The sequence below is a fragment of the Aulonocara sp. 'chitande type north' Nkhata Bay genome, linkage group LG5 (genome assembly GCF_057382095.1).
Source record: "Aulonocara sp. 'chitande type north' Nkhata Bay isolate Kocher_YH1m ecotype deep benthic linkage group LG5, A_spYH_male_GT1.1, whole genome shotgun sequence".
Taxonomy (NCBI): domain Eukaryota; kingdom Metazoa; phylum Chordata; class Actinopteri; order Cichliformes; family Cichlidae; genus Aulonocara; species Aulonocara sp. 'chitande type north' Nkhata Bay.
The window spans coordinates 28,436,372-28,462,817 of record NC_141348.1 but is presented as its reverse complement, the minus strand read 5'-3'; the positions used below and the strand labels follow the sequence as shown (position 1 = coordinate 28,462,817).

The 26,446-nt window shown below is 40.6% G+C and overlaps 3 protein-coding genes across 7 annotated transcripts; 1 reads left to right on the top strand and 2 right to left on the bottom strand.

Moving 5' to 3' along the window:
- Positions 1 to 651: 651 nt before the first annotated feature.
- nprl2 (NPR2 like, GATOR1 complex subunit) lies at positions 652 to 9,274 on the bottom strand. Of its 3 annotated transcripts, none has more exons than XM_086292749.1 (11): positions 9,146 to 9,274; positions 7,516 to 7,607; positions 7,233 to 7,401; positions 7,038 to 7,146; positions 4,248 to 4,384; positions 3,855 to 3,952; positions 2,676 to 2,712; positions 2,034 to 2,127; positions 1,828 to 1,945; positions 1,572 to 1,714; positions 652 to 1,482 (listed from the first exon to the last, which is right to left on the bottom strand). In XM_086292749.1, the coding sequence occupies exons 3-11, from the start codon at positions 7,392 to 7,394 to the stop codon at positions 1,415 to 1,417; spliced, it is 966 nt and encodes a 321-aa protein (XP_086148875.1). In that variant the 5' UTR covers positions 7,395 to 7,401; positions 7,516 to 7,607; positions 9,146 to 9,274; the 3' UTR covers positions 652 to 1,414. The 3 variants fall into 3 exon arrangements, with proteins under 3 accessions (XP_086148875.1, XP_086148874.1, XP_086148873.1); XM_086292748.1 differs by having other exon boundaries at positions 9,129 to 9,261; XM_086292747.1 differs by lacking the exon at positions 9,146 to 9,274 and adding an exon at positions 7,855 to 8,445.
- hemk1 (HemK methyltransferase family member 1) lies at positions 8,713 to 24,012 on the top strand. 2 transcript variants are annotated; one of them, XM_086292751.1, is made up of 11 exons: positions 8,713 to 8,970; positions 10,338 to 10,511; positions 10,598 to 10,689; positions 10,771 to 10,864; positions 10,965 to 11,102; positions 19,722 to 19,786; positions 19,960 to 20,009; positions 20,103 to 20,208; positions 20,839 to 20,934; positions 21,216 to 21,326; positions 21,476 to 24,012. In XM_086292751.1, exons 1-11 carry the CDS (start codon positions 8,905 to 8,907, stop codon positions 21,546 to 21,548), a joined length of 1,065 nt encoding a protein of 354 aa, XP_086148877.1. In that variant the 5' UTR covers positions 8,713 to 8,904; the 3' UTR covers positions 21,549 to 24,012. The 2 variants fall into 2 exon arrangements, with proteins under 2 accessions (XP_086148877.1, XP_086148876.1); XM_086292750.1 differs by having other exon boundaries at positions 20,809 to 20,934.
- LOC147330866 (cytokine-inducible SH2-containing protein-like) lies at positions 22,203 to 24,766 on the bottom strand. Of its 2 annotated transcripts, none has more exons than XM_086292757.1 (3): positions 24,435 to 24,766; positions 23,452 to 23,615; positions 22,203 to 23,230 (listed from the first exon to the last, which is right to left on the bottom strand). In XM_086292757.1, exons 2-3 carry the CDS (start codon positions 23,564 to 23,566, stop codon positions 22,734 to 22,736), a joined length of 612 nt encoding a protein of 203 aa, XP_086148883.1. In that variant the 5' UTR covers positions 23,567 to 23,615; positions 24,435 to 24,766; the 3' UTR covers positions 22,203 to 22,733. The 2 variants fall into 2 exon arrangements, with proteins under 2 accessions (XP_086148883.1, XP_086148882.1); XM_086292756.1 differs by lacking the exon at positions 24,435 to 24,766 and adding an exon at positions 24,032 to 24,428.
- Between the last annotated feature and the right edge of the window lie 1,680 nt (positions 24,767 to 26,446).

Sequence of the window (26,446 nt, the reverse complement as noted above, 5' to 3'; positions counted from 1 at the left end):
TGTCCAAAATTGGCGAGCCTGTGTGAATTGCAACCTCAGGTTCTTGTTCTTAGCTGATAGGAGTGGCACCCGATGCTTTGTTTTCTGCTGCTGTAGGCCATCTACTTTAAGATTTGGCATGTTGTGCTTTCATTAACGCTCCTCTGAATACCTTGGTTGTAACGACTGGTTATTTGAGTTACTGTAGCCCTCTTATCAGCTCAAAGCTGTCTGACCATTTTCTTCTTACCTCTGGGATTAGTAAAGGCCTTTATGCACAGAGAAGTACCGCTCACTGAATATTTTCTCTTTTTTTGGGCCATTCTCTGTAAACACTAGTGATGGTTGTGTAGGAAAATCCCAGTAAATCAACAGTTTCTGAAATACTCCGACCAGCAACAACCATAATACATTCAAAGTCACTTCTTCCCCATTCTGATGCTTGCTGTGAACTTTGTCAGGTCTACAAAAGTCTCAGTACAAGTCTGTATTGAGTTGCTGCCACGTGATTAGCTAATTAGACATTTGTGTTATCTTATTAGCAGCTGAACCGGTGTGCTTCTTAAGGTGAGTGTATATGGTAGTGAAAAAAGTACTTGCAAACATGAAATTCAAGTCATCCTTCTAAATAAAAGTACATGAAATTATTATTAAAAACGTATTAATGGCGGGTGTCATTTCAAAGCATTTTATTTCAAATATTTTCTTCACAGTGTGATAACATAAGACTGTACCTGCTTGTTCCAGGGCTTCACTCCCATGATGAATTTTACTGCCGCTAAGTTACATTAAAAAGTTTTTACTATTTTGTAAACAGTTATAAATAATATGTTTCATCACCTACTAATCTGAAGGTCAGACATATTTAAATATCCTTGGGTAAAAAAATGAACCGAAACTGCCCTTATCTGTGTGTGAATGGGTGGATGTATCTTGCAGTAAGAAACGCTTTCAGTGCTTCTGTTAGAGCAAAAATGCAGCATATAAATAAAGTACAAATTCAAATACAAATGCTAATAACATTGCATTAACTAACTGCAAACGGATCTTCAACCCTCCAGGAATGAGTAGAATCAGCTAAAGGATATGTGGCAGTGCAATCTGTTTTTATGTTGGAATGTTATTTGTGCGGTAGAAATGACATGAATTTGGGGTTATAAGTAGAGTCAAAGCAATAAAGATAGCAAAATATGTATGAAGTATGAAACCCACATAAATAGATATTTTTAGCCTTTTTTCCATTTAATGAATGGATTGTATAGCCACATAATGAGTGTGATATCCAATCTTTCAAGTTTTTTTTCTTTTTTGAACAAAACTAAGCTAAGAAAACTGCAAAACGCTACTCATTATTTTCTCTGTTAATTGAAGAAACCTCCTTCTCTAGTTCAAGGCATCTTTGGCTGCTTAGGCACTGCTGTACCCTTCTGCCCCATCACTTCCAGCACACGACAATATTAGGATCGTTTTCCAAACGTTCATCAAGCTCCTGGTAAGTAATCCCTGTAAAATTAGGACATTGTAAGCACACTTGTTTCACACCATCAGTTCTTAAGTTTTGTCCAACAATCAAAGAAGGCTTCAAACCCTGCCTGTTTTGCAGCAGATCTCATCGTAACTATGACAACCGGTATAGAGTCGAGGAGGCCTGCTTCTCTCGTCGCGGATCACCTTCACGGGATACTTCTGCAGCCGTCGAATAAGACACTTCATTAGTCCAAACTGGATCAGCCTCCTTAGGAGAAACGAGTGACATGACACACATACAGTATGAGCCAGTGCCACTTTGACCTGAATTTTCAGGAGCGCTAAGTCTTTTCAGGAACTGATCATTTGAGCGACGCTAACCTCTCGTCGACCCTTTGAAGCTGCTGTGAGTAGCGTGAGCAAAGGTCTCGGACTGTTGTTCCCGGACTTAGCCCACAATACAGCTGGAACACATCTCTCAGACTCGCACGTTTCTGACCTGAAAGTGACAGGGCAAAGCTGCACAGTTAACGTCACAAAATAAATAAAGATTAACACGTGTTTTAATGGTCATGACCCCAACTAACCCTGCTTAGTGACGTAGTTAAGGCACTCCTCCTGAATGGACTTGTCATCTATGAGGCTCTGGACTTTTGGGGTGGTGCAGTACACATTAGAGTACTAGAGAAAGACCCATGAAGGCAACCAGAACAAGTCATCAGGAAGTATTAGCCACTTTTTAATAGCTTGCTTTTTACAGCAGAATATCAGAAGACTAGAGACAATAATTTAATGTATTTGTTAAAAAAAAAAGAGGAAAAGATTAAAATTAAAGTTTTAAATAAAAGGCCTTGCACAGTTAGCCTTCCCTCACTTAAAAAAACCTGCCCTAATATTCTGTATTCAAAGTGGTGCATAGAGAGCAATGTGCAATATATAAATTGGCTTTCTTTTGAAATAAATGAACCCTTTTATCAGAATGGCCTTCAGAACCGATGCTTGCTTTACGGCTTTACAACCTGTACTGCTCCCCCCCCCAAAAAAGTTTTTCTGCACAAGAAAATTCACTTTCACAAAAACAGAAAAAAACAAAACATTTCCAGAACACAGAAGGAATTATATGAAAAAAAAATTACAACTTCTCAATTAAAACTAACATCGGCCCTAATGGTCCCTGATAAACTGTTCCACTACACTCATATATGTGTGATGTGAAATTAGTTTAATACCTGGAAAATTGACACCAGAGTCACAACACCATAGTACCTGTGAAGTTAAAAAGAGAAGTAAATACATCTTTTTGAAGTGTATTTTGACTACAGAGTGAAAATGCAAGTACACCCCCCTCATTCGGTAGCTTGAAAAACCACCTTTAGCTGCAATAACTTCAGCTTATCGTTGTCTCTATGACTTTATCAGTCTCTCGCGTCATTGTGTTATAATGTTTCCATTCACTGAGGTTTGTGGGCATTTATTTATGCACAGCTCTCTGAAGGTCCCACAACAGCACTTCAATCAGGTTGAGGTTTGGACTTTGACTGGTGATTGCAACATCCTGACTCTTTTATTTTTCAGTCATTCTGTTGCAGATTTGCTGCTGTGCTTTGGATCATTGTCCTGTCAGATAACCCAGTTTTGGCCAAGCCTTACAGTAGCTTTGGGACCGATGGCCTCACATTTGACTTTGGAATATTTTGGGATACACAGGAGTTCATGGTTGACTCAATGACTGCAAGGTCACCGGGTTCTGTGGCTGCAAAGTTCAAAACATCACCCCTCTACCACTGTGCTTGACAGCTGGTGCGAGGTGTTTGTGCTGATATGCCGTGTTTGGGTTTTGTCAAACAGCGCTGTGCATTCTGGTTAAATGTCAACACTTTTGGTCTCATCTTTCCAAAGGACATTGTTTCAGAAGTCTTGTGGTTTGTTCAGATCCAACTTTGCAAACCTACACTGTGCCACCATGCTCCTTTTACAGAGAAGCAGTCCTTCCAAACAAGCCATACTTCTTCAGTCTTTTCTAATTGTGCTGCCATCAACTTTAACATGCTAACTGAGCTCTTGTCAGTGTGTGTGTGTGTGTGTGTGTGTGTGTGTGTGTGTGTGTGTGTGTGTGTGTGTGTGTGTGTGTGTTTGTGTTAAAGGTTTCGCTGAGTACTGTACGACCTGACCTTGAAGTGAATCTGCTGGGATGTTAACCTACAAGAAGTCCCGGGAAGATTGTGGGATTGTGTTAGCTCCCACCTGAATGGTCCACAGCAAACTATTAAAACTTCTGCATTTACAGAGGCGTTCACACTTGGTTTATCAGTTAATCAAAACAACAACATAAAACAAAGTTTTGGGATGAAGCAGTACGTGTGTGAGGTTACTAAAGAGTACAACTGTATTTACTGAAAAATACTTACAGGAGATTCTGCACTGCAATACGAACAAGATTCAGCTCAACGTCTGCTTCAGCAGAAATTTTCTGGATGTGTCTAAATCCATCGATGTAGGGAAGAATCTGCAGTTAGCAGCAAATAGATAAGGGTTAGAGGCACGTAGTGCTTTTTGCATTACTGTGTAACTAAATGCTGTAAACATGTTAACTCATAAAAGCAATAAAACAGTATTGTACCAATAAAGGGCATCTTGTCTTGCACTAATGCCTTCTTTCAAATCATAAAACAAAGGATATAAAAACGTGCTTATATCACTTCCAGCACAGCTGATAAGTGTTTAAACACTGATCTTTCTTCCAAGCACTTCAAATACCTCTCAAGAGCCGCAGCCAGAGGTTGTTGACATTGAAAGCCTACCTGTTGAGTGGTGAGATCCCACTGAGACTTGATAAAATGGTCTTTGCACTGGGTAAAGACTGGCACGTCGTACTCCTGAACTATTGGGGGGTCTTTTCGCAGCTGAATCAGCTTTAGATGAATGGTGTTAGACTCATCTTAAAAAGGATACAACAAACAAGAGTAAGAGCAGTTTAAAAAAAACAAAACACTGTTGCTGCCAACCAACATGCGAATACTGCCTATGTGTAGCTGGTAAATTCTTAAATAAAATTTTTGACTCAGAAACATCAGCCTGCATTTCCCATCTGAATTTCTAAAAAGAGTAACAGTCAGAGCAAAGCCGCTTGCATAGTGGCACTGCTTTGTCTTGACTTTACCTAATCAATCCAAACAACCACATAATTTCACTTTGGGCCATAACCCAGCCAGCATGTTGGTTGGCTGATAAGGGCTTATCAGAGATATTGGAAAACCTGTTGTTAGCGAACATAATGCATAACAAAGCTCTCCTCAGTGAAGAGTGTGCTCTCCTACTGCCTGGATGTCTGCCACGCAGGGGCAACTACTAAAACCAGGAAGGCTGTGCAGAGGGTAATTAATACTGCCCCAAACATAACTGGCTGCTCTCTGCCACTCCTGGAGATCCTCTTTCCTCAGGATATCCAGGGCCATCACAGGTGACCCCTCGTGTCCCGCCATCCCTGTTTGACCCGTTGCCCTCTGGTCGAAACCTCCAGTAAATCAGGCCCCACGCCTCCAGACAAACAGTTTCTTCCCCTGGGTCATTCGGAGTGTTGACAAACACTACCCCACCCCTACCCTCCCACCCACCAACCAACCAGAGTCATGGCCTGAGTAACCCTCATCAGCTTTTATCTTGCCCTGTATATATTTCTCCTGCTTGTTATTTATTCCTGCTGTCTTACTATTTATATTCTATTCCGGCACAGTTGGTGTGGAGGACCCACAATTTAGTTGTACGTGTGCAATGAACATAATGGGCCATTCTATTCTATTCTATTCTAGATGCTTTAGTTCATTTAGAAATGCCGTAATCACATGATTTGTCTAGTAGAGCAGCTGCAGCTCTATCGTTTATGATACTTTCAGTATGATCTGCAGCACAGTAACAGAGCACATGTCACATTATTACTAAGTACATGGATCATTACAATTTTGGGCTTTTAAAGATTTCTCTGAGCTTTTCTTTTTCTAGGGTGGAATGAACATACAGCATGCATCCGTAATGTACTTTAAAAATGCATGTTGTATTTACTCTAGTTATTGTCTAATATTAATATGTATTTGATGGAGTACCAAAAGGTTGATTCTGTTCATCTGGATGTAGCCTTTTCAATGGGAGAAACGTTTCGTCACTCATCTAAGTGACTTCTTCAGTCTCAGCTGACTGCCGGTTTCTCCAACCTTATAAACAGTACATTTGCACAATTACTGAAACCAGCCCACTGAATGAACAATGCGCTGTGAGGTCAGTTCCTTGATCATTAATATGCAAATTGTCATGACCATTGATCAACAACCACTGATAAATGCCCATTGATCAAAGACCTGCGGTCAGCTGAGACTGAAGCAATCACTTGGATGAGTGACGAAACGTTTCTTCCATTGAAAACGCTACATCCAGATGAGTAGAATCAACCTTTTGGGATTTACTGACCTGGATGATTGAGCATGCATCAAGACATATTTGATGGAGTAATTAACTTTACCCAGATAACAGCTTTAATTCTCTGCAGCGTCTGTATGTACTGATTTTTAATTACACAACATCATATTTACGTTAACCTAGCTATAAAAGTAGACGGTAGGAGGACGAAGAACATTTGAACTTTGGACCTCCACAGCCTAAAACCCACAGACTGTACAGGATTCAGTTGTAAACGCTGTGTACATTTTGTATTTACTCAGGTCTTTAGTCTTTGTCTACAGTTAAAATTTATTTGAGGATCTAAAACATGTAAATGTGACAAATCAGGAAGGGAGCAATTACTTTTTTACAGTACTGCAGCTCAGTCTTTGTCTCATCTGTCCATAAAACCTTTCTCCAGAAAGCATTTGGCTTATCTGTGTGGGCAGCTGTCAACTATGGAGTAGGGGCTTCTTTCTTAGTTGGCACCTGTTTATGGCTGCTTTGAGCTTTGGTGGTTCCTGTTCTGTTCCTGAAAATCCTAACCAATTTCCTCTTATGTGATGGTGACAATCTTCCAGACTTCAGCAGTGTTGACACATCAGAATACATTGTACTTACATGTAGTTGTTTAAACAGATTATCTTGGAATCTGCAGTCAAACGTGCGGAAGGGAAATCTATAATTTCCCTTCCTACACCCATTGTTCTGAGTATTGGCAATCTAATGGGTGATGTCAAACAAGCATTTTTATGCTGGAAAAGAAAACGTACCAGAAAAATCATGTAAATCATGATCACTAACAAGAAGTTAGTCTCGGAGAGTTAAAAGACATTGTAGAAACTTCAGCACCACTTATTAAAAGATTTAAGTGAGTGTGTATATTTAAGTTATGTATATACTTCTGGCCCTGTGTGGATTAGAGAACATCCAAAATAAGTTCTAACTTGTGTGCCAAATTCTTGTCTTTTTAAGTCATTAAAGATTTAAAATAATTCCACCCTGGAAAAAAGAACAGTTCAATGAAACAGTACAAAATTACCATGACATTCATGCCCATGATGAATGTGTGTAAACGTCTGACCACAGCTATATATTAAAAAGATATATTGCTCCTTGCCACAGATAAAACTTATAGCCAGTAAGATGCCAAATAATACCAATGGGTAGGGTGCAGGCTCCCGTGGCATTAAGATCCTCTAACAAAGTTGACATAATGGGTAAAAGCTTCTGTTTGCTCTCCTCTTTGGATATAAAGCCGCTCTCCAGCTGCAACACAACAAGACAGAAAATCTCTAAGGAATCATCCCGAAGAAAGCGATCACGTGAACATGTGAAAATGTGATACTCTTTACCTCCAGAGTTGTAAGGTATCCAGATAGCTTCTTAACAATAGGCTCGAGGCTGCAAGTATTGGTTCGGGCATCGCAAACAAGGCCGAGGTTAAACAGGAGGGCATTTCGGCTATATTTCTTATGTTCGATGCACACTGGGCAGCCAATTAACTTTTTTCCCATTGCAGTGCTAAGATTTAAAAAAAAAAAAAGAGATTGGTTGATTAAGTTAATACACTATTATTTAAATACTAAGGACTTCAAACAAGGCAGGGAGACAGACGAGCAGAATAAGACTACATACACTGTTATTAATTTGTTTTGTAGCTCTGGCTTGGTGATAATATAAACCTGAACGGTGTCAAAGAGCTCCCGTGAGATGTACTCTTCTGGAACCTGTTAGGAGAGGACACAGTATGACAAACTATGCCCAATACGATACATGAGCTCAGAAGGATTATGCAGAGTACATGTCAATGCCAAATGACTATGAAGGATTAAAAACCTGCCTCGCACGTTTAAAACACACTCAGTCATGAACAAGCTCGCAATTGGGGCATTTATAAAGATAATCATAACGACAGTAGCTATAAAATAAATAACATAACATAAAACTACTTTACCAGACCATCTGCAGACTTACCTGATATGTTATCTTGGGACCCAGAGTAGGATGAAATTCGCTGAAAAATATACACTCTATCCGAGTGGGCATGCCCATCATAGATTTTATCCTCATGGAGAACTAATCCAGAGGTGTGTAAACCCTGCTGAGTCCTATTAACTTGCCCCAAATTGCGTTAACAAGGTATCTCCTGTGTGTCTACTGTGGATCTTCCCAGTTTATTTACAGCAGCATGAGCTAGCATATAGCTTTAACGTTTAAAGACAACTTAGCGACGTCCTTAGGTACTTAAACGCAGGTCTAAAGTTAAGAGACGCCCTATAAAATCTGTTATTAATGTATTAAGCAGAGGTTATGGTCACCCAGGCATCAAACTATTCAATAACTCGACACATCAACGCATGCAAAAACCAGACAGGGAAGAACAACAATAATATCGCCTTCAGGGACACCCAGTAACTTAGCTTTAGAATAAAAATTGACGTCGCAAAAACTGTAAAGGCAACAATAAGACAGAGGAAGTCGTGGCGTATGTAGCACCAATAATGTTTTAAAATTAATATAAAAGTAACACGAACTCTGTTGTCGTATAAAAACGCTTTAAAGTATTGGGCCCTGAACAATTGCGCAACACTAAGGAAAATTTCCCTTTTAGACAATTTAAAGGTTTCGAATAATAGTATTTACCAAATGTAATATTACTTTTATTACTTGCTAATGACTTTTACATTTATAGATGCTATTTTACTATCTTACTTTACAGACTTAACGTATGTGACGGTGTAGCTTTATATGTTTTACAGTCCGTGAAGGCAACGTCGTTCAGTGGCGTCAGCGCTGCGCAGACTGCGCCGCAGTCGCTCTCTGTGCCGCGTGCAGGACACAGTACGAGCCCTGCCAGTTAGCTTGTTGTTCCGACACAGAAAAATGTTTGAATTTCATACAGGACCGTAAAGTGTAGCATGCTGATCTAACAGACTACTGCCGCCATGCAGCGAGTTCAGCCCGAGAGCGCATAGACTCCGGAAACCCAATGAATAACGATGTAAAGACTTAATACTGTTAACCATGTGGAGAAGGTCGCTGAGTACAAGCTACTACAGATGTTTTGGGTGCAGGAGTAGTGGACCAAAGGTAACTGGTCAAGTTATTTTTTTTATTATTTTTTTTCCGGGAAGTCGACACGTTGCGTCCAAAGTGTTGAACAAACAAAAACATGACAGTGTCACGGCTTTAAAAACCAACAGTCCAAACCTGTTCCTGTTGCCTTCCTAACTGGAAATATTACTCACATTACAAACTGGCGCACCTGTAAGCACAGACCAGGTCAAATGAGTTTCTTGATCTGTTTATCAGTTGATTTCCATTGACGCAACTGGACCAAATCTGTTTTCTGTTATCTTCTTTTTAACAAAATAAAGTGGCAGGCACACACAGAGGCAGCAGAGCTCAGACTGAGTCAAGCCTTCAGGAAAACATTCCTGCAGTTCTCGATAAAGCTTTACAAAAGCTCTTCTGCTTGTTGACAGGCGAACACACCTGTCCGTATTCCTCAGACTTATCAGTATCAAACCTTCCTGCTGCTTGCTGTCTGTTGGATTTGAAATTGTACTTGTTATTTATTGAAGCCGTTTGCACTTCTATATCCCAGTATAATTTTTTTTTTTTTTTGCACAATCCCAGCCTTATTTTGTATTTATTTGTCTTTCTTTTGCTTCATTTTTTAAAATCGCTGTTGCATATAAAATTTTGCACTACTTCACACATTATAAGGCCTTTATTATGGGCCCGTGGTACTTTCAAGCAATTTTATTGTAGGTTATAGTTCTTTATGCTGCTACTATCACATAGTAATTTCCCCTTTAGGATCAGTAAAGTATCTTTCGATCTATCATGGCACATAACTTATACCTGTACTAAATAAATACTATATAAGCTTGAATAACTCAAATAAATAAACAAAATGATTATTGTCCATACACATACAGTAACTAATAATAACACTTCTCTCTTACTGGATTACATTAAACTAATGTAAGTTAACTTGACTTACAGATTCCCTCTTAACCCTTTGGTTATAGGGAGGAAGTGAAAATTATTTATGACTTGTCAGCTAGACACGTGTTATGAGTAATCGTGAGTGGTGTCTGAGGTTTGATCTAAAATAAATCGTGATGATTTCCAAAGTTGCTGGAAATTCCCCCGAGGAAATGCTTAATGGGAGTCTAACATCAGTGTTAAAAAACTGCAGTTGATACTTGGAAATTTTATTTGAACTTAAATGCGACAGGTGCCAGTTTGGCTCCCTGGTTGAGCTGGTGAACATGTGCCATATGGTTCAGAACTCAGCAGCCTGGGTTTGAGTTCAACCCTCAGCCCTTTACTGTGTGCCTTCCCTCGTCCTTTCTCCCTTCTTTCCTTTCTACTCCACACTGCTTCACTATCAAAATAAAGGCGATAATGCTCGCTATAAAAATAAATCCTAAATGTCATGCTTTTAGGTACTTTGGAAGTCCCAAGCTGTCCGTACATGCAGCGCTCCAGCCTTACCCGCAGGCAGGATTACACCACTTCAGGCGGTGAAGTTATGGAAGAGGCGCTTTGAGGAGAGAGGTGTGACGGAGCCTGAGCAGTCCAGCCAGTACATCATTGCTCATCTACTCGGAGCTAAAACTGTAATTTGCAAAATCTACATTGCCTCAGCACTTGCACTGACATGCAGTAAACGTGGATCAAGTTCACATAGCGTTTCTTTATCCAGATAGAAAGTCTTGAGCAGGAGAGATTAACAGAGTTTCTCAGCCGAGAACAAACAGAGCAGATATGGAAGCTCTGCACCACACGTCTCTCCAGGTGAGTTTGTGCATAGATCTCTCTATATGCATTTCAGTGATTTTCAATTAAAATATTTACAATGTTGCATGTTTGGGTTAGGATGCCCGTGCAGTACGTGATTGAAGAGTGGGACTTCAGGGACCTGACGCTGAAGATGAGGCCTCCTGTGTTCATACCACGACCTGAAACGGAGGTAAAAGAAAAGACGAGGCAGTGCATGCTCGCAGTGAAGACCCAGCAAATGATCACGAATAAGCCGAAATGTGATTTTTATTTCGTCTTTGCTGATGCAGGAGTTGGTCGAGCTGGTGCTCAATGATCTGCAGATGAAGACTGAGATGGGAGTGCCTGCTGAGACGGAGCCTACGTGCCTGGAAGTGGGATGTGGGTCTGGTGCCATTTCTCTTAGCCTGCTGAAGAGTCTGCCTCAGGTAGAATTTTGTGCTTCTCGTAAGATTTCAGACGAGTGGAATTACAATAAGGGACCCCACAGGAAAAAGGCTGTTTAACTTATTAATGTATTACCCCTCACTTTGGGTCTTAATACACTGACAATGAGTCAAATTTTTCATTACAACAGTGAAATATATGCAGTATATTGAGGTTTCTCATTGGTCGTGATATAACCACTGGTTGCTAGGGAAAAATGTGTATTCCTATGACTGGTTCTCATTTCTACCCTCACTGATTGAAATTGAATTTCATTGAGGTCAGGTTTTCTGCAAATCTTGTGAATGCGATAACTCGAGAAGTAGGTCACCTGAAGTATACATTTTTACATTTATACCACGTGTGCAACTGACAGGAGTTGATGTGTCGTGAGGGGTGGAGCTGGCAGCCGTCAAAGTTTTTAATGTTTGTCTGCAAATACTCGCTAACTACGAGCTGAGCGGTAAAAAAATTGAAATAGTGTGATTCAGACTGGAAATAAGTAATCGTATAAGAAACACTTCTGTCATATCAATGAACGATAATAAATATTCAAAAGAGAATAAACACAGACCTTTCAAAATTAACTGTTTCCATCCATCCATTTTCTTCTGCTTATCCGGGGCCGGGTCACGGGGGCAGCCACCCAAGCAGAGAAGCCCAGACCTCGTTCTCCCCAGCCACCTCCTCCAGCTTGTCCGGGGGGACACCAAGGCGTTCCCAGGCCAGCTGAGAGATATAATCTCTCCAGCGTGTCCTGGGTCTGCCCCGGGGCCTCCTCCTGGTGGGACATGCCCGGAACACCTCACCTCATTAGTTTCCATTTTAGAAATTGCAATGTTTATATTTTAACTGCATACATTTGTCAAAAAACAAACAAAAAAACAAACCAAATAAACCCTTTGACGGTGTGCACGTGTAATATTAAAATTACATTCTCAAATTAAATAAAATAAGACATATATGAAGTCCAGACTAAGGCATAAAAATGTACCTTTACTTTATTTTCTTGGAAAGATTTCGGACATTAACAAGAGGCAAGTTTTTGTGCTGCTAAATCCAGACGTTATGATAGTGTAGATTTTAATAATTTATATTAATAATAATTCAGTGTTCCACCTAACAACCCTTAGGTCAGTGGATCGGAGTTTTATGGCCTGTGTGCACTTTTGTTGGCTTTTGAAAAAAGATTTCATTTTTATATTTTTAAATATTTTTGTAATTTAACTAACGCAATATTTGATATTATTGCAGGTATTATTTAGGACATTGCCAGACTGTCACAGGGCTAACACTGACACACAACTAGGGCTGCTCGATTCTGGCAAAAATGATAATCACGATTATTTTCACTGAAATTGAGATCTCGATTATTTGACGATATTTATTTAACCCTTTAAGACCTACCATAGAACCAAGTCCGCCAGAGCTTATATTACTTTTTTTTTACATGCTGTAGTGCCATTTTTGGGAGCATTTCAAGTTGCTATACATCAATACAACTGTTATAGCCCATATTTTAATAATATGTATGCATTAAGTCCATAGTAACTACATTAATTGCAAAAAAGTGCAATAAACTACAAAAGAAATTGACAATCGTTTTTGTTTTGTTTTTTTTACATATATTTCTACTTGGGGAAATTTAAGAGGTTTATCCCTCAAAACTTTAAATACAAAAAAGTTGCAAAAAAATAGTTTCCCACCACAGAAAATTTATTTTAAGTGTCTTCATAGTTTTATTTTGGAGATACAGCAATTTTTATATACTACAGGAAAAACAAAAAACAATCCTATGATGCAAATTTGGAAAGAAAACAGCAGGTGCATCAAAATAAACTATTTCCAGCTGAGCAATTCGAGTTCTAAGCATCCCAGAAACTATTCAGAAAAGTTAACATGACTTATAAAAACACCAGTATAGGCTTTTAAGGCCTACAAGTAAAAAACTACATTTTCCGCGAAAATGACGTCACTTCCGTCACTTAAGCTGATGGCATAAGATGTAAGTACAACTCCTCCGGTTTCATATGCAAAACAAATTATTGCGCTAGCTTACGTGGTTCCGGTTCTACAGGGATTTAAAGGGTTAACAATAACAATGTATTGAATAATGACTTTAAAAAATAATATAAAATAGTGTGCAAATACTGATAACAGTGCAAATGTTTGCAATATAAAAAATAAATGAAAAATGTAAACATCTATGTTTAGTGAACTTTGCAGTGTTGCTCTGTGGTGCAGCTACGACACTGTAGCAAAGTTTACACACTATGTCTACACTCCAAATAACTTCTGCTTAGCTTTCCGAGCTTCCCTTGGGTCCTCTTAATTTTTGTGATGCGTATTTGAAATGCAGAGAGGTGCGCTGGATTTGCCACATGGAGCAGCGCGAGAGTAAAGCACGAGGGAGGGGCTAATAATCGGCTCAGTCATTTTTAATGATCGTTGAAAGCCCAGATCGTAATCGTGATTAAAATTCGATTAATTGAGCAGCCCTACACACAACCATTCACACTCACAGTTAACCTAACCCCACTAACTGCACATGTTTATTCTGTCGGAGGAATCTGGAATACCTGGAAAGAACCATCCTAGACACAAGGAGAAACATTTCGTCATGAAAGAAAATGGGCAAAACAGAAGCTACACTCCCTTTGAAATATACATGTTCACTCTTGCCTGTTTATTTTTTTCTCTCTTTCTCTCCTTTTCTCCCTTCCTCTCCCTCTCTGCTCCTCTCTGAGACTATGCTGTCAACCAAAGGTTGAATGTAACAGTGAAACAGAATTTAAAACCAATAAAAGGCATAAACTGATCCATGTTTAGAACAATATTCAGACTGAATAAAGGCTGCTACTGGACACAGATTTCCTTTTGACATGCTCTCAGTTGGATCTGGAGCTGTACTGTAGACAAACAATGAAGCACAGAACAGGAATAGACATCTATAACAAACTAAAATAATAAACTACATCAGCCCCTTTTGCTGGCAGCTAGCGATATACCAGCAGACTAATGGCTCCGAAAGCTACAATTAGCTAATAATTTCGAGTGACTTAGGCTACTTTAGCTAACATTTTTGACGTTATTTAGAGAAGTCACAACATCGCCCCTGCATTATCAGAACAGTTTGCACTTTTGCTATATTTCAGTTAAAGTTTGTTTTGAGTCTGCATCACTTATTTGTGTTGTTAATTGCCTCTCCATCTTCTTTCTGCCGCAGCAACGAAAAACGTACAACAACGCTGGGCAGTTTTCACTCTTCAGTAGAGGAGTTACAGTGGGGCAAAAAGTATTTAGTCAGCCACCGATTGTGCAAGTTCCCCCACTTAAAATGATGACAGAGGTCAGTAATTTGCACCAGAGGTACACTTCAACTGTGAGAGACAGAATGTGAAAAAAAAATCCATGAATCCACATGGTAGGATTTGTAAAGAATTTATTCGTAAATCAGGGTGGAAAATAAGTATTTGGTCAATAACAAAAATACAACTCAATACTTTGTAACATAACCTTTGTTGGCAATAACAGAGGTCAAACGTTTACTATAGGTCTTTACCAGGTTTGCACACACAGTAGCTGGTATTTTGGCCCATTCCTCCATGCAGATCTTCTCGAGAGCAGTGATGTTTTGGGGCTGTCGCCGAGCAACACGGACTTTCAACTCCCGCCACAGATTTTCTATGGGGTTGAGGTCTGGAGACTGGCTAGGCCACTCCAGGACTTTCAAATGCTTCTTACGGAGCCACTCCTTTGTTGCCCGGGCGGTGTGTTTTGGATCATTGTCATGTTGGAAGACCCAGCCTCGTTTCATCTTCAAAGTTCTCACTGATGGAAGGAGGTTTTGGCTCAAAATCTCACGATACATGGCCCCATTCATTCTGTCCTTAACACGGATCAGTCGTCCTGTCCCCTTGGCAGAAAAACAGCCCCATAGCATGATGTTTCCACCCCCATGCTTCACAGTAGGTATGGTGTTCTTGGGATGCAACTCAGTATTCTTCTTCCTCCAAACACGACGAGTTGAGTTTATACCAAAAAGTTCTACTTTGGTTTCATCTGACCACATGACATTCTCCCAATCCTCTGCTGTATCATCCATGTGCTCTCTGGCAAACTTCAGACGGGCCTGGACATGCACTGGCTTCAGCAGCGGAACACGTCTGGCACTGCGGGATTTGATTCCCTGCCGTTGTAGTGTGTTACTGATGGTGACCTTTGTTACTTTGGTCCCAGCTCTCTGCAGGTCATTCACCAGGTCCCCCCGTGTGGTTCTGGGATCTTTGCTCACCGTTCTCATGATCATTTTGACCCCACGGGATGAGATCTTGCGTGGAGCCCCAGATCGAGGGAGATTATCAGTGGTCTTGTATGTCTTCCATTTTCTGATGATTGCTCCCACAGTTGATTTTTTCACACCAAGCTGCTTGCCTATTGTAGATTCACTCTTCCCAGTCTGGTGCAGGTCTACAATACTTTTCCTGGTGTCCTTCGAAAGCTCTTTGGTCTTGGCCATGGCGGAGTTTGGAGTCTGACTGTTTGAGGCTGTGGACAGGTGTCTTTTATACAGATGATGAGTTCAAACAGGTGCCATTCATACAGGTAACGAGTGGGGGACAGAAAAGCTTCTTACAGAAGACGTTACAGGTCTGTGAGAGCCAGAGATTTTCCTTGTTTGAGGTGACCAAATACTTATTTCCACCCTGATTTACGAATAAATTCTTTACAAATCCTACCATGTGAATTCATGGATTTTTTTTCCACATTCTGTCTCTCACAGTTGAAGTGTACCTCTGGTGCAAATTACTGACCTCTGTCATCATTTTAAGTGGGGGAACTTGCACAATTGGTGGCTGACTAAATACTTTTTTGCCCCACTGTAGCAAAATATAGCGTTAGAAGACAATGTCAGAAAATAATATTAAAATCTATTATCATTACTACTATTATTATAGTTATTTTTAGGGATCCTGTGATGAAATATCTCTATTGTAGGACTGTTTTTAGTCGCAAATGAGGGGGAAACACTTGCGTTTACAATGTTTAACACATGCTTCAGAGCCAAGTGTTAAACGAAGCATCGAGTCAAAGAATTTGTGTTGAGAATTTTTTATCATCGAATTATTCGCACTAGTTTGTAGACAGGTCTGTCACTTCCATTCAAACTATGATCACAGCAATATGCTGTAACACAAAGCAATCACAACGAGTTTTGTGCCAACCAGTCAGAGAATACATGTTTTTCCCTAGCAACAGGTGGTTGTCAGGGGTCAGAGTCTATGGCTTTATTTTTGTGCCACTATTCTGAGCGCACGTGAAAAAAAGAATTGTAGGTGCAAGTGTTGCATTTTGAGGAGAAATTTATTTTGAGCGAAGAAAAGCTAAATTTGAGTGAACAAAACTCATTGCTGCGTGCAAAAACTGTATTTCAGGGTTTGCTATTATCCACACACACACAATAGCAACCCTCAACATTTCTGCCCGTGTGCGTTCAACTCTTTCTGTATGCCGTTATATTTGTGCCACAAAACCAGCCAATCACAGACTTGGATGCAAAAAAATCTGATCGGCTACTTTGGTCTCCAATCAGATCGAAATGACGAAATGCAATATCCCCGAATCCATTTTGTCCAAAACTCAAACGAGGCAGTGGCAGAGGAACACAGAGTGGTGGAGTTTGAAATATCACTCTTTCTGGGTCACAAAATAAACTTTTAAGATATTTTCATGCGAGAATGGTGCTGTGTAAACGTCAAATATCTGCTCGATTTATCAAAACATCACATATTTGCATAAGTGCTCTAATGTTTTCGGAGATGCCTGTTACCCACCAGCTGACCGGGTGGTCACTCGGGTTAAACATAGTATAAGGCTGAACTGACAAAAAATCGGCCGACTACACCACCAGGTATTGTAGGAAAAACCATAAAGCTTTTGAATGAAAACAAACGCTGTTGTCACAGTGATGTACACTGTCTTGTTGGTATATATGTATGATTTGTATCACCTTCATGTTTCCCTCTCACCACATATCCAAACCGATATCATGACCAGCAGCTTTTACAGCTGTGGCTCTGGCAAACATCAGCTGATACTAGAAAGTAATATTAAATAAATTCTAACAACAGCTTATCAAGCTTAAACGTGCTGGTGTTGTTTAGCGCAACATCCGCTGGTTTCCTGTTTCTGGTGCAAAGTGGGCGATAAACAAACAAGAGAGACATCAGCTGATCATTGATCAGTTTCATGATTGAAGTAGCAACAAGAGAGGGAGGGGAGAGAATGAGAGAAGAACAGGCAGTTGTACAGCAAAAACACAGAATAACTCCAGCTTTGTGTCTTTTTTCATTCTAGCTGAAGTACGGGACTAATCGCGTTCCTTTTCACCTCAATAAGGATGTATTGTAATTGGTCCAGCCCAGAGTTGATTAGCCAATTGGCTAATCCACCACCTTTCATTGTTTATACCATTACAAAAACAAACAAGCAAACATAAAAATGAAAGATCACCATCGGCCCACCGGGCAAATGTCCGGTATGCGCAATAGCCAGTCCAGCTATGCGGTCAGCTGGTGGGTAACAGGCATCTCCGAAAACATTAGAGCACTTTTGCAAATATGTGATGTCTTGATAAATCGAGCAGGTTTTTGAAGTTTACACAGAACCATTATCGTATGAAAATATCTTAAAAGTTTATTTTGTAACCCAGAAAGAGTGATATTTCAAACTCCGCCACTGCCTCGTTTGAGTTTGGACGAAATGGATTCTGGGATATTGCATTTCGTCATTTCGAGCTGATTGGAGACCAAAATAGCCAATCAGATTTTTTTGCATCCAAGTCTGTGATTGGCTGGTTTTGTGGCACATGGCGTACAGAAAGAGTTGAATGCGCACGGGCAGAAATGTTGAGAGCACACATAGCGAGCGAGCTCAAATGCAAAAACTGAGCGAGAGGGGCTGCTATTGTGTGTGTGGGGATAACAGCAAACACAGTTTTTGCACGCAGCAATGAATTTTGTTCACTCAAATGTAGCTTTTCTTCACTCAAAATAAATTTCTCCTCAAAATGCAACACTTGCACCTGCAAAAAAATTTTTTATGTGCGCTCAGAATAGTGGCACAAAAATAACGCCATAAAGAGTCCGGTCTTTAGGCATGAGTGGCTGCAGCTTTAACAGTTATTTTCCCAGCGACTGCCATCAGCCTTCAGCAACCACTTGCAATCGGTCAGGGTAAACTCATTATTCCTCCATGACCCGGAGGTTGCCAGATGGTCACTGACAGGTCTTTAAGCCTGTGTGACCGGGACCTTATTCGCTTGATCCTACACTGTCACCATGACGGTCATGCGTCCAAATGAGCTACAAACTGAATGTCTGGCGGTTAGTGGTCGTGTGTCTGCAAAATCTCAAGACCCAGACGTTTTTTCTTCCTCATCAACATCTGTCAGATGAGGTTGTGTTTTGAACATCTGTGGTTTTGATCAGGATCCTCTTTGCAATCAGTAACGTTGTGTACAGACTTTCATGTTCTCTTCAGGAAGTTGTGACATTTCCTGTAGCACCAAGCATTTTTGAAACTAATCCCATATAACAAGCAAATGTCAGCTTGTTTAGATGCTGAACGTGATGCATCAGTTAGAGAAAAATTACAAATTATGAAAAAGTTGGTGGGCAGTCATGTGTTATGAGAACAGTTTCAATCCTGGCATTAATTCTCTGAGTTAAATAAATTCCTCTGGAGGAATGGAACACCATGCTCACCTCGGGAAAGTCAGGTACTGACACAGGTGAATGTCATGGCCTTATACACTCAAACTGCTGTTTGAGCTTTTTGACCCATAGCCATTGGAAAGTGTTGCTCACTACTATTGTCAGCTTAAGTCTAAATAGATAAATTGCCTTAACCTAACAGTGAGTATTGATACAAAGGCTGCAGCTTTTTATGTGTCATTTAGTTATTCTAAAGAACATTTGACAGTGGATTCTTTAGGCTGAGCTAATTGAGTGTTTTTTTGAGGCTTGTGATGACCATATGTTATGTTTCATTTTTTAGTGATGACTTATTTATTTACTATTAATAGACTGTAATGGCGAAGGACCAGACAACCACAGTGTTACAGTTTGTTGAGTGTTTTTTATTTACAGAGTTAAAGTGCAGCTTTCCAGCTGCCTCGCTCTGCGCAGCACACACCGCTCTCTCGTCCGGTCCCGGCATCCCCCTGAAATAGGGAAGGCATGACCCGGTGATGGAGAACAGCTGTGTGGGTCAACCTCCCCTGACACAACACACTGAACCCCCCGCTCCACCCCTCCCTGTAGCCGAGCCACATTGATTAACAGGGAAAAAAATCAATAGGATAACTGATATGATAAATCATTAGTTATAGATTTCCAGTTGATAAGCTGCTATCCTCACATCACATGTACATCTTCTCATCTCAGCTGATCAAACATGCACTCCAGTTATACTGTGATATTGTGTTTGCATATTTTAGACTCTCTTCTGTTATCAGATTATAAAGAAGTAAAAATGTCCCAATTTTCCCGTGCATACAAATACAGGAAAACAGAGAGAAAACTTCTGCGTAAAGTTAGTTCTTGTGTTTTGTTTTCCAGCTTAAAGGCGTCGCCCTGGATCAGAGCCAGGATGCAGTGGATTTAACAAGAGAGAACGCACTAAGGTAATTGCAGCACAACCCATGAAAACTATGTTGTAAATGTCCTTTAGCATTGATTTATTTTTATTATAAAGATTACATTACATTATTATAAAGATTACATTACATTATTATAAAGATTACATTACATTGTTATAAAGATTTCATAAAATCTGAAAAAGGATTTTCGTCTGCAGATTGGGACTTGAGGATAGATTAGAGATTCATCACATCGATGTCATGAAGGGTCAGTGAAAGTTTTGCATGTTTTTTTCTAAATAACAAAGCTGATCCCTCTGCTGATAAAAAGATTCTTTTGTTTTGTTTTGTTTTTTATCAGATGCAGAAACTCTGCTCAGTCTCATTAGGCCAGTTACAACTTTGGTCAGTAACCCTCCGTACCTGTTTTCAGAAGACATGGTGTCCCTTGAACCTGAAATTTTAAGGTGACTAAATTCTCATTTTATATATATTAAACCTGTCTATGTTTAACATTAAAAAAAGCTTTATTCAGTTGGATTCGCAAAAGTTGTTATTAAATGCAGAATGTACAAATCTTTAGAGTGAGCTATTAAGGTTGTATTGTTTAAATAATTGTGAGTAATTACAATGTCATTAAGCATTCATCTGTTGGGTTTATAGGAGAAGGTGGAAATATATGAAACTGTAAAAGATAATCTCTGGGCATATAAAACCAAGCAGAATTTACTGTTTTAGGTTGCTTACAAATACAGTTGTATTTATAAAAAATTGTACAATTGTTACAATTTGTTAAACATTGTATTTGTTAAAGCTGTTTAATAAATACAATGAAACCAATATAACAATATTAACATACTGTTTAGTATATGTTATTTATGAGTAGCTGACCATTTAATCAATGTTGGGATCTTTAAATTAGAAGAAATGATCATAGTGAAGGAAATGTGCACTCATCCTTTACTTTTAGCTGTAATTTGCATGTAAAATGTAAATCTAATAAATAAGCTTATCAGATTTCATTAGAAAACATTTTAAAATATGTGATGTTTGTATCTATTTTACAGTGTATGCTTTTGCTGTGTGCTGCTCCCCAGATTTGAAGACCCGGCAGCTTTAGACGGAGGCGAAGACGGCCTGAAAGTGATCAAGCAGATTTTGACCCTGGCTCCCCAGATTCTGTCCAGTTATGGGTAAAAACCAAAAAAAAGCCAACTCTCACACACAGACGGACACACCTGTGTTCAATTCCTAAAGGCAAAAGCGCCTTGTCACAAGAACAGCATGTTCTGAAAAACACATGTATCGTGTTGCCTCTTTAATGTGTTAAGCTTTCTAAAAGACTTCCAGTGAATGCACTTCCAGGCATGTGCTGCTCTCATCTCAGGGTTACTTTTCAAAATCGAGTCCTGTTGATGATTAATTTTTACCCCATTTCTGTGGGTTTTTTGTTTTATTTCCTGGTGAGAAACAGTCGTGCTTACTTGGAGGTGGACCCCAGACACCCCCCACTCATTCGACAGTGGGTGGAGGGGAACGTGGACGGGCTGCAGTTTAAGGAGGCACGGCATGACATCACCGGCAGGTCTGTTCAATAAAACTGCTTTACATCAATATCAGTTTTCATATGAAATCACTCTGCGTGAGCCCACTTTCAGGGCCATCGCTGTGATTTGATTAAGGGGTCTGGGGTTTGGGCATCAGTGACGCCGGCTCGTTTTTTGTGTTTCCTAGGCCTCGATTCTGCATCCTTCAGAAGGAAGAAGTCAAACAAGGACCACAAGCAGGATCTGGACTGAGAAATTAAGATCCTATTACGCTGGCTTTAGCTCAGGTCGCCGCTGCCTCAGCTCCCCTACCCCCACTGAACCACCAAGCACGCGCTCACACTGATCTGATAACACCCAGCATTCATAATTTGCACAAGCGCACATTGTTTTCATGTCACCGCTGCACTTTTAATCTAGTAACAGTCGTGATCACATCCTGCGTCACAATAAAAAATGTGTGCACGAAGGCACAAAAAAAACGCAGGCTCCAAAGCTGAAGGTAATTACCGAAGCTTTTCTCGGAACCCTCCCTCTCAGAAGCTCACCCTCCTCCCAGGAAGCATTCAGTAGTTCTGTGAATCCACTGACGAACGGTCCTCCCCTCAGCTTGTCCTCTCGCTGACTCAGATGCAAGCTGCGTGCATTGTTGAGCAAAAGCTCACGCAGCACGGCCTTTACTTCCTCACACAATCTGCTTCTCTCGCATACTTAGAGTTTAAAGGCCACTAAGTCTTTGTGTTTCAAAGGTGATTTAAGGGAAAATATTTCCTAACAAGTGTCACAAGAGCAGTCGTCATGCGGGGGTTGGTGATGGCGATCGCAAGCCTTAACACAACAGAAACGTTTGGCATTTCAAACAACACAGATGAATAACAAGTGGATACAAATGTAAAAGCATGACACGCCAAGAGTCCAGCTGGTGGTTTTAATACAAAAACGTACACATGTAAAAGGTACAAAAAGATGCTGTACTGAGAAAACAAAAATAAAATGGCATAAAAGATGTCTCAGTGTAATCAGTGTACTTCTCAGGAAACTATATACATCTTGAACTGATGAAGGAGGGGAGAAGATATGGACAGTTTTCCACATCCATCATAAAACAGAGTACAGTACTTCATGTTTCTCACAAGTTTTTGTTGTTGTTGTTGTTTTCCTTTTTCCTGGGGTGCTTCGACATCCAGTCCTCAACAATTTAAGTCTGAAACCAGACACAGCAGGATTAACTGAATTTGTACACATTTTGTCACCAAAAACATCACCCTGTGTCCAGTATTTTTGCAACTGGCCTCCAACTGCTGAAGCAGCAATGTCTTTTACGGACACAAAGGACCCGCTTAAAAGTGTTGTTTTTTTTGTTTTTTTTCCCCTTAAGCTGAGATTCAGCCATTAATAGTGATTCAGTGAACCTCCTCTCCTCTTTCTCCTCCTCCTCCGCCCCCTCAGACCTTGAAGGGATAGTCCTGTAAGTAACGCAGCAGGGGCCTTGGGAGTGGTAGCTGATCGGGACAGTCAGTTTGTCTGTTAATGACGAGACGTGTGAGGTGCTGAAGAGAGGGGAGGCTTTGGGGCTTGTACAGAGCCTGCTTGAGTTTTAGTACCACTGTGGTCTGCTGGATGCCCTGCTGAGAGGCTTTTGAAGGAGGCTCCTCCTCCACTCTTCCCTCCTCTGCCTTTCTCTCTGGTCCCATGTAGTGCTGCACCAGACTGGGAACGCTGGGGAAGGATGACAGGCTGGGTCTGGCTGGGGAGCTGGAGTCGAGCAGAAACTGGGCGCAGCTGTACTGGATCCGTATGCTTGTGGGGCCACGCGCGGTTCTGACCGACAGGGTCAGCATGTACAGAGGGTGACTGCTGTCCCGTACCAAAAAGGCTCCTTCAGATGCCTCCTGAAGAGCAGCGTGGGCCTGGGCTGCAGTCACAGCTCCCCAGTACCATCCTACACACACAAATTCCTAAATATTAGTCACCGTGAACAGATCGTGTTGTCCTGCATGAAGCCTGATGTTTACTTAGCGATGAACAATCAACTAATCTCTCAGAGCAGATAATGAAATGTACCAAACAATACCTGGAACACATCGAGGATTTTTAGGAATGCTTTTTTTTTCTCCTTTTTTTTTGGAATGAGAAAGATGTGAAGCATGTTTTAAACCACACCTGAATTTTCTAGGTAGCAGAAGTTGCTGGCAATGGCCCTCAGATCTTTTGTGGGGTCCCATCGTGGACTGGTGCTTTGGAAGCAGGGGGTGGGAGTTGCAGTTCCTGCCCGCATACCCCGTGGGGATTCAGTGGACGGGGTAGTGGGCAGAAGAGCTCCAGGACTGGAAATCAGATGGAAGATACTAGTTAGCAGACATAAACAAACACAGCAGGAGGATTTATCACAGCTTCCTTGTTTTTAACCCTGGAATTTTAATATTTTTTGGCTGATTTATTTATTTTTCAAAAAACTGACTTTATCGCATTTTATCCTATTTTTACTACTGACCTAAACAATGAACTACTAATAACTAGTATTTTTTAAAGGTTACGTTAGATCTTGCAACAGGCTTGCATTTGTCTTGTTTTCACCTGAACAACAATAATAATAATTAAGGCCAATTAAGGCAATTTTACACTTATATATTTATATATATATAAGTGTATATATATGTGTGTGTAACTGAAATTTCCCGGCTGGGTTTCTTTACAATGACGAGCAAAGAGAAAGCAGAGACACAAAGAAAAGTCAACTCACCCGGGTACACAAAGAATCATTCTATTTCTTCACTTCTCTGGGCTTAAATCCAATCGGACTTCAGAAAACAATCAAAACATACAGAGACTAAAATGTATCTAAAGAAAAAGGAGGGGAAAAAAATAAAAATCTGGCTAACAAACAATCCGCGGTGACATGGGTTTCATGTATGAATAGCTCGATTGTAACCCGAAGAGCTCCGTGCACGCAAACAGGCTCTGCTCCTGTCCTTAACACTGATCAGCAGAGAGGAGAACAACAATAAAATATAATAGAAACGACCTAAAAGCGGCTCTACTGTAAAGCTCAGCTCTCCGCAGCACTGCGTTGGAGTGTGTTGTCGCCAGAATGAGATCCCGATGTGTGAAGGACAGAGTGTAAAGGCTTGGCTTTTAAAATTTACCGTTTCCTAGAAGTCTATTCTGAGAACTCGCAGCACCGGCGGCTCTGACGTCACGCCGGCCGCACCAACTCCCACTCCGCTCCAACCGCCGCCGGTTGTTTCGCTTCGCGGCAGGGCTACAGCTCCTCTATTAGCGCTCCTTCGACGGACAAACCGGGTTCGCACATATATGTGTGTGGGGTTTTTTGTGTTTCGGTTAATTCCCAGGACAACCGCCCCGAACCGTGCTGTTTTTCTCTGGCATCTCTCCCCTCGTTTCACCCGGCGGCTCCCCGCCTTCGCTGAACCTGCGCTCCGCTCCCAGGAACCGCGCGGCAGCTTCTGCCTAGTCGCTTTCCAGGAATAATTGCAGAGCTTGACTCCGCCCCGCCGGGCGGCCCTGACAGAGGCTTCATTCTGGGAATTCACCGCCTCGACATTAAAGATAATAGGAATGCTCACTGGCTATTTCCAGTAATATAGATTTCCCTCGATCCTGGTGGAAAAACACGGCGAGAGGTTTTCTAGGAGCTTTAGAGTAATTACGCTCGAGAAAACAAGTTGTTATTGTGACAATAAACTAAAAAATATATATAAACCGGGTAGACTGCCGTAGAGACAGAGAAAAGCTGATTGTGCTTCAGTTTGTGACTTCTGATAATCTTCACTTTTATTGCTCTTTTGTGTCTTGTTTGCACACATGCAGCCCTAGATTAAACTATAGTTCATTTGCAGTTACATTTCTGCTTATTTGATCTCTCCTGGTATTTATTTTCCCGGGAATGTATCTAAGAGATCCCTGCATCGGCCTGCAGCTTACACTCCAATGCATGTAGGTGTTGATATCTTGTTTCATTTACGAGAATATGGCCAAATAAGGGCTGTTAAGGATTATTTCTGACGCTGGGTTTTTGCGTATTGTTGTAAAATCTGTGGCATATCCTGTCCGGCTTTTTAAAATATTTATTCCAATAATACTAAGAGCCATCGCTCAGACATATGTGGTAGTTTGGAAGCAGAGTAATATGTGAAATATGCTGCGTCATAATCATAACCATACCCAGGAGAGCGCGCTGATCCTGAATAGCGTCTTCTCAGAAATCCTGAAATGAGCTTCTTTCTAAGAAGTTCTGTGGACTTTATCTGTCCCTGCTGGGTGAGGTTGAACAAATACCTTTTGAGGCCTTAGGCAAAAAAACACATCTACATTTTTCAAATATGATTGCAGTAGCATAATTTTTTTTATGCTACTGCAATCATATTTTACATACGTATCATGGAAACAGAAAGTCTACAGATGTAATCATTGCTATAGTAAAAAGAAACCAGCAGCAGGCAGGTTAAGGCAGTCACATGCAGTTCATTAATCGAATTTCCCAGAGGAACCCACCCGAGGGATTAATAAAGTTCTATCTTATCTTATCTTAAAGCACACAGACACAAGAAACTAGATTTAAAGAAATTACATTCCTCATAAATCACTTTGTTTGAACGCCTGTTTATAAATGGTCTGTAATTTATAGCAATCCCCTTCTGCATGATAAAAACAGGCAGGTTTGTTAGACAGACGTTCGAAAAGCAGTCATTCCTTCTGTTGCTTTTCTCTCTTTTTTTTATTTTAAATTGCAGCAGATAATTTCATAAGTTTGTGTGAGCAGGTTTGAGAAGGTCATAACACGGTGCTAAAATGTAAGAGGGAACAGCTGTGTGTGTGTGTGTGTGTGTGTGTGTGTGTGTGTGTGTGTGTGTGTGTGTGTGTGTGTGGTTTTATGAAGCAGGCAAACAGTTTTAGTGAAAATGTCAAGATGAAGAAGTGCAGATGTTCTAATTGAGATTCTTTTTTCTTTTTTAATTGCAGTGTAATTTTATAGTTGTTGCTTTTGAAAAGGCCACTGCAGTCACGGCACAAGTTTCTAGAAAGCCGGAAGCATGAAGATAAAGAGAAAGGCTGTGTGTGTGCGAGAGAGAGTGCGTGCGTGCGCGCGCGCGCGCGCGCGCGAGCTTCCTGTGTACGTGGAGTGCAGTTATTTTCT

Excerpts from the sequence above, each read along its gene's own strand:
- nprl2 (XM_086292747.1), bottom strand. The coding sequence starts at position 7,950 with ATGAGGATAAAATCTATGATGGGCATGCCCACTCGGATAGAGTGTATA. Across the intron at positions 3,953-4,247 it reads GGGATCTCACCACTCAACAG|ATTCTTCCCTACATCGATGG; the intron begins GTAGGCTTTCAA and ends TGCTAACTGCAG. Across the intron at positions 1,946-2,033 it reads TAACTACGTCACTAAGCAGG|GTCAGAAACGTGCGAGTCTG; the intron begins GTTAGTTGGGGT and ends TGTCACTTTCAG.
- LOC147330866 (XM_086292756.1), bottom strand. The coding sequence starts at position 24,051 with ATGATTCTTTGTGTACCCGG. Across the intron at positions 23,616-24,031 it reads ATGATTCTTTGTGTACCCGG|TCCTGGAGCTCTTCTGCCCA; the intron begins GTGAGTTGACTT and ends TCTGATTTCCAG. Across the intron at positions 23,231-23,451 it reads CTGCTACCTAGAAAATTCAG|GATGGTACTGGGGAGCTGTG; the intron begins GTGTGGTTTAAA and ends TTGTGTGTGTAG.
- hemk1 (XM_086292750.1), top strand. The coding sequence starts at position 8,905 with ATGTGGAGAAGGTCGCTGAGTACAAGCTACTACAGATGTTTTGGGTGC. Across the intron at positions 10,512-10,597 it reads ATCTACTCGGAGCTAAAACT|ATAGAAAGTCTTGAGCAGGA; the intron begins GTAATTTGCAAA and ends TTCTTTATCCAG. Across the intron at positions 19,787-19,959 it reads ACAAGAGAGAACGCACTAAG|ATTGGGACTTGAGGATAGAT; the intron begins GTAATTGCAGCA and ends TTTCGTCTGCAG.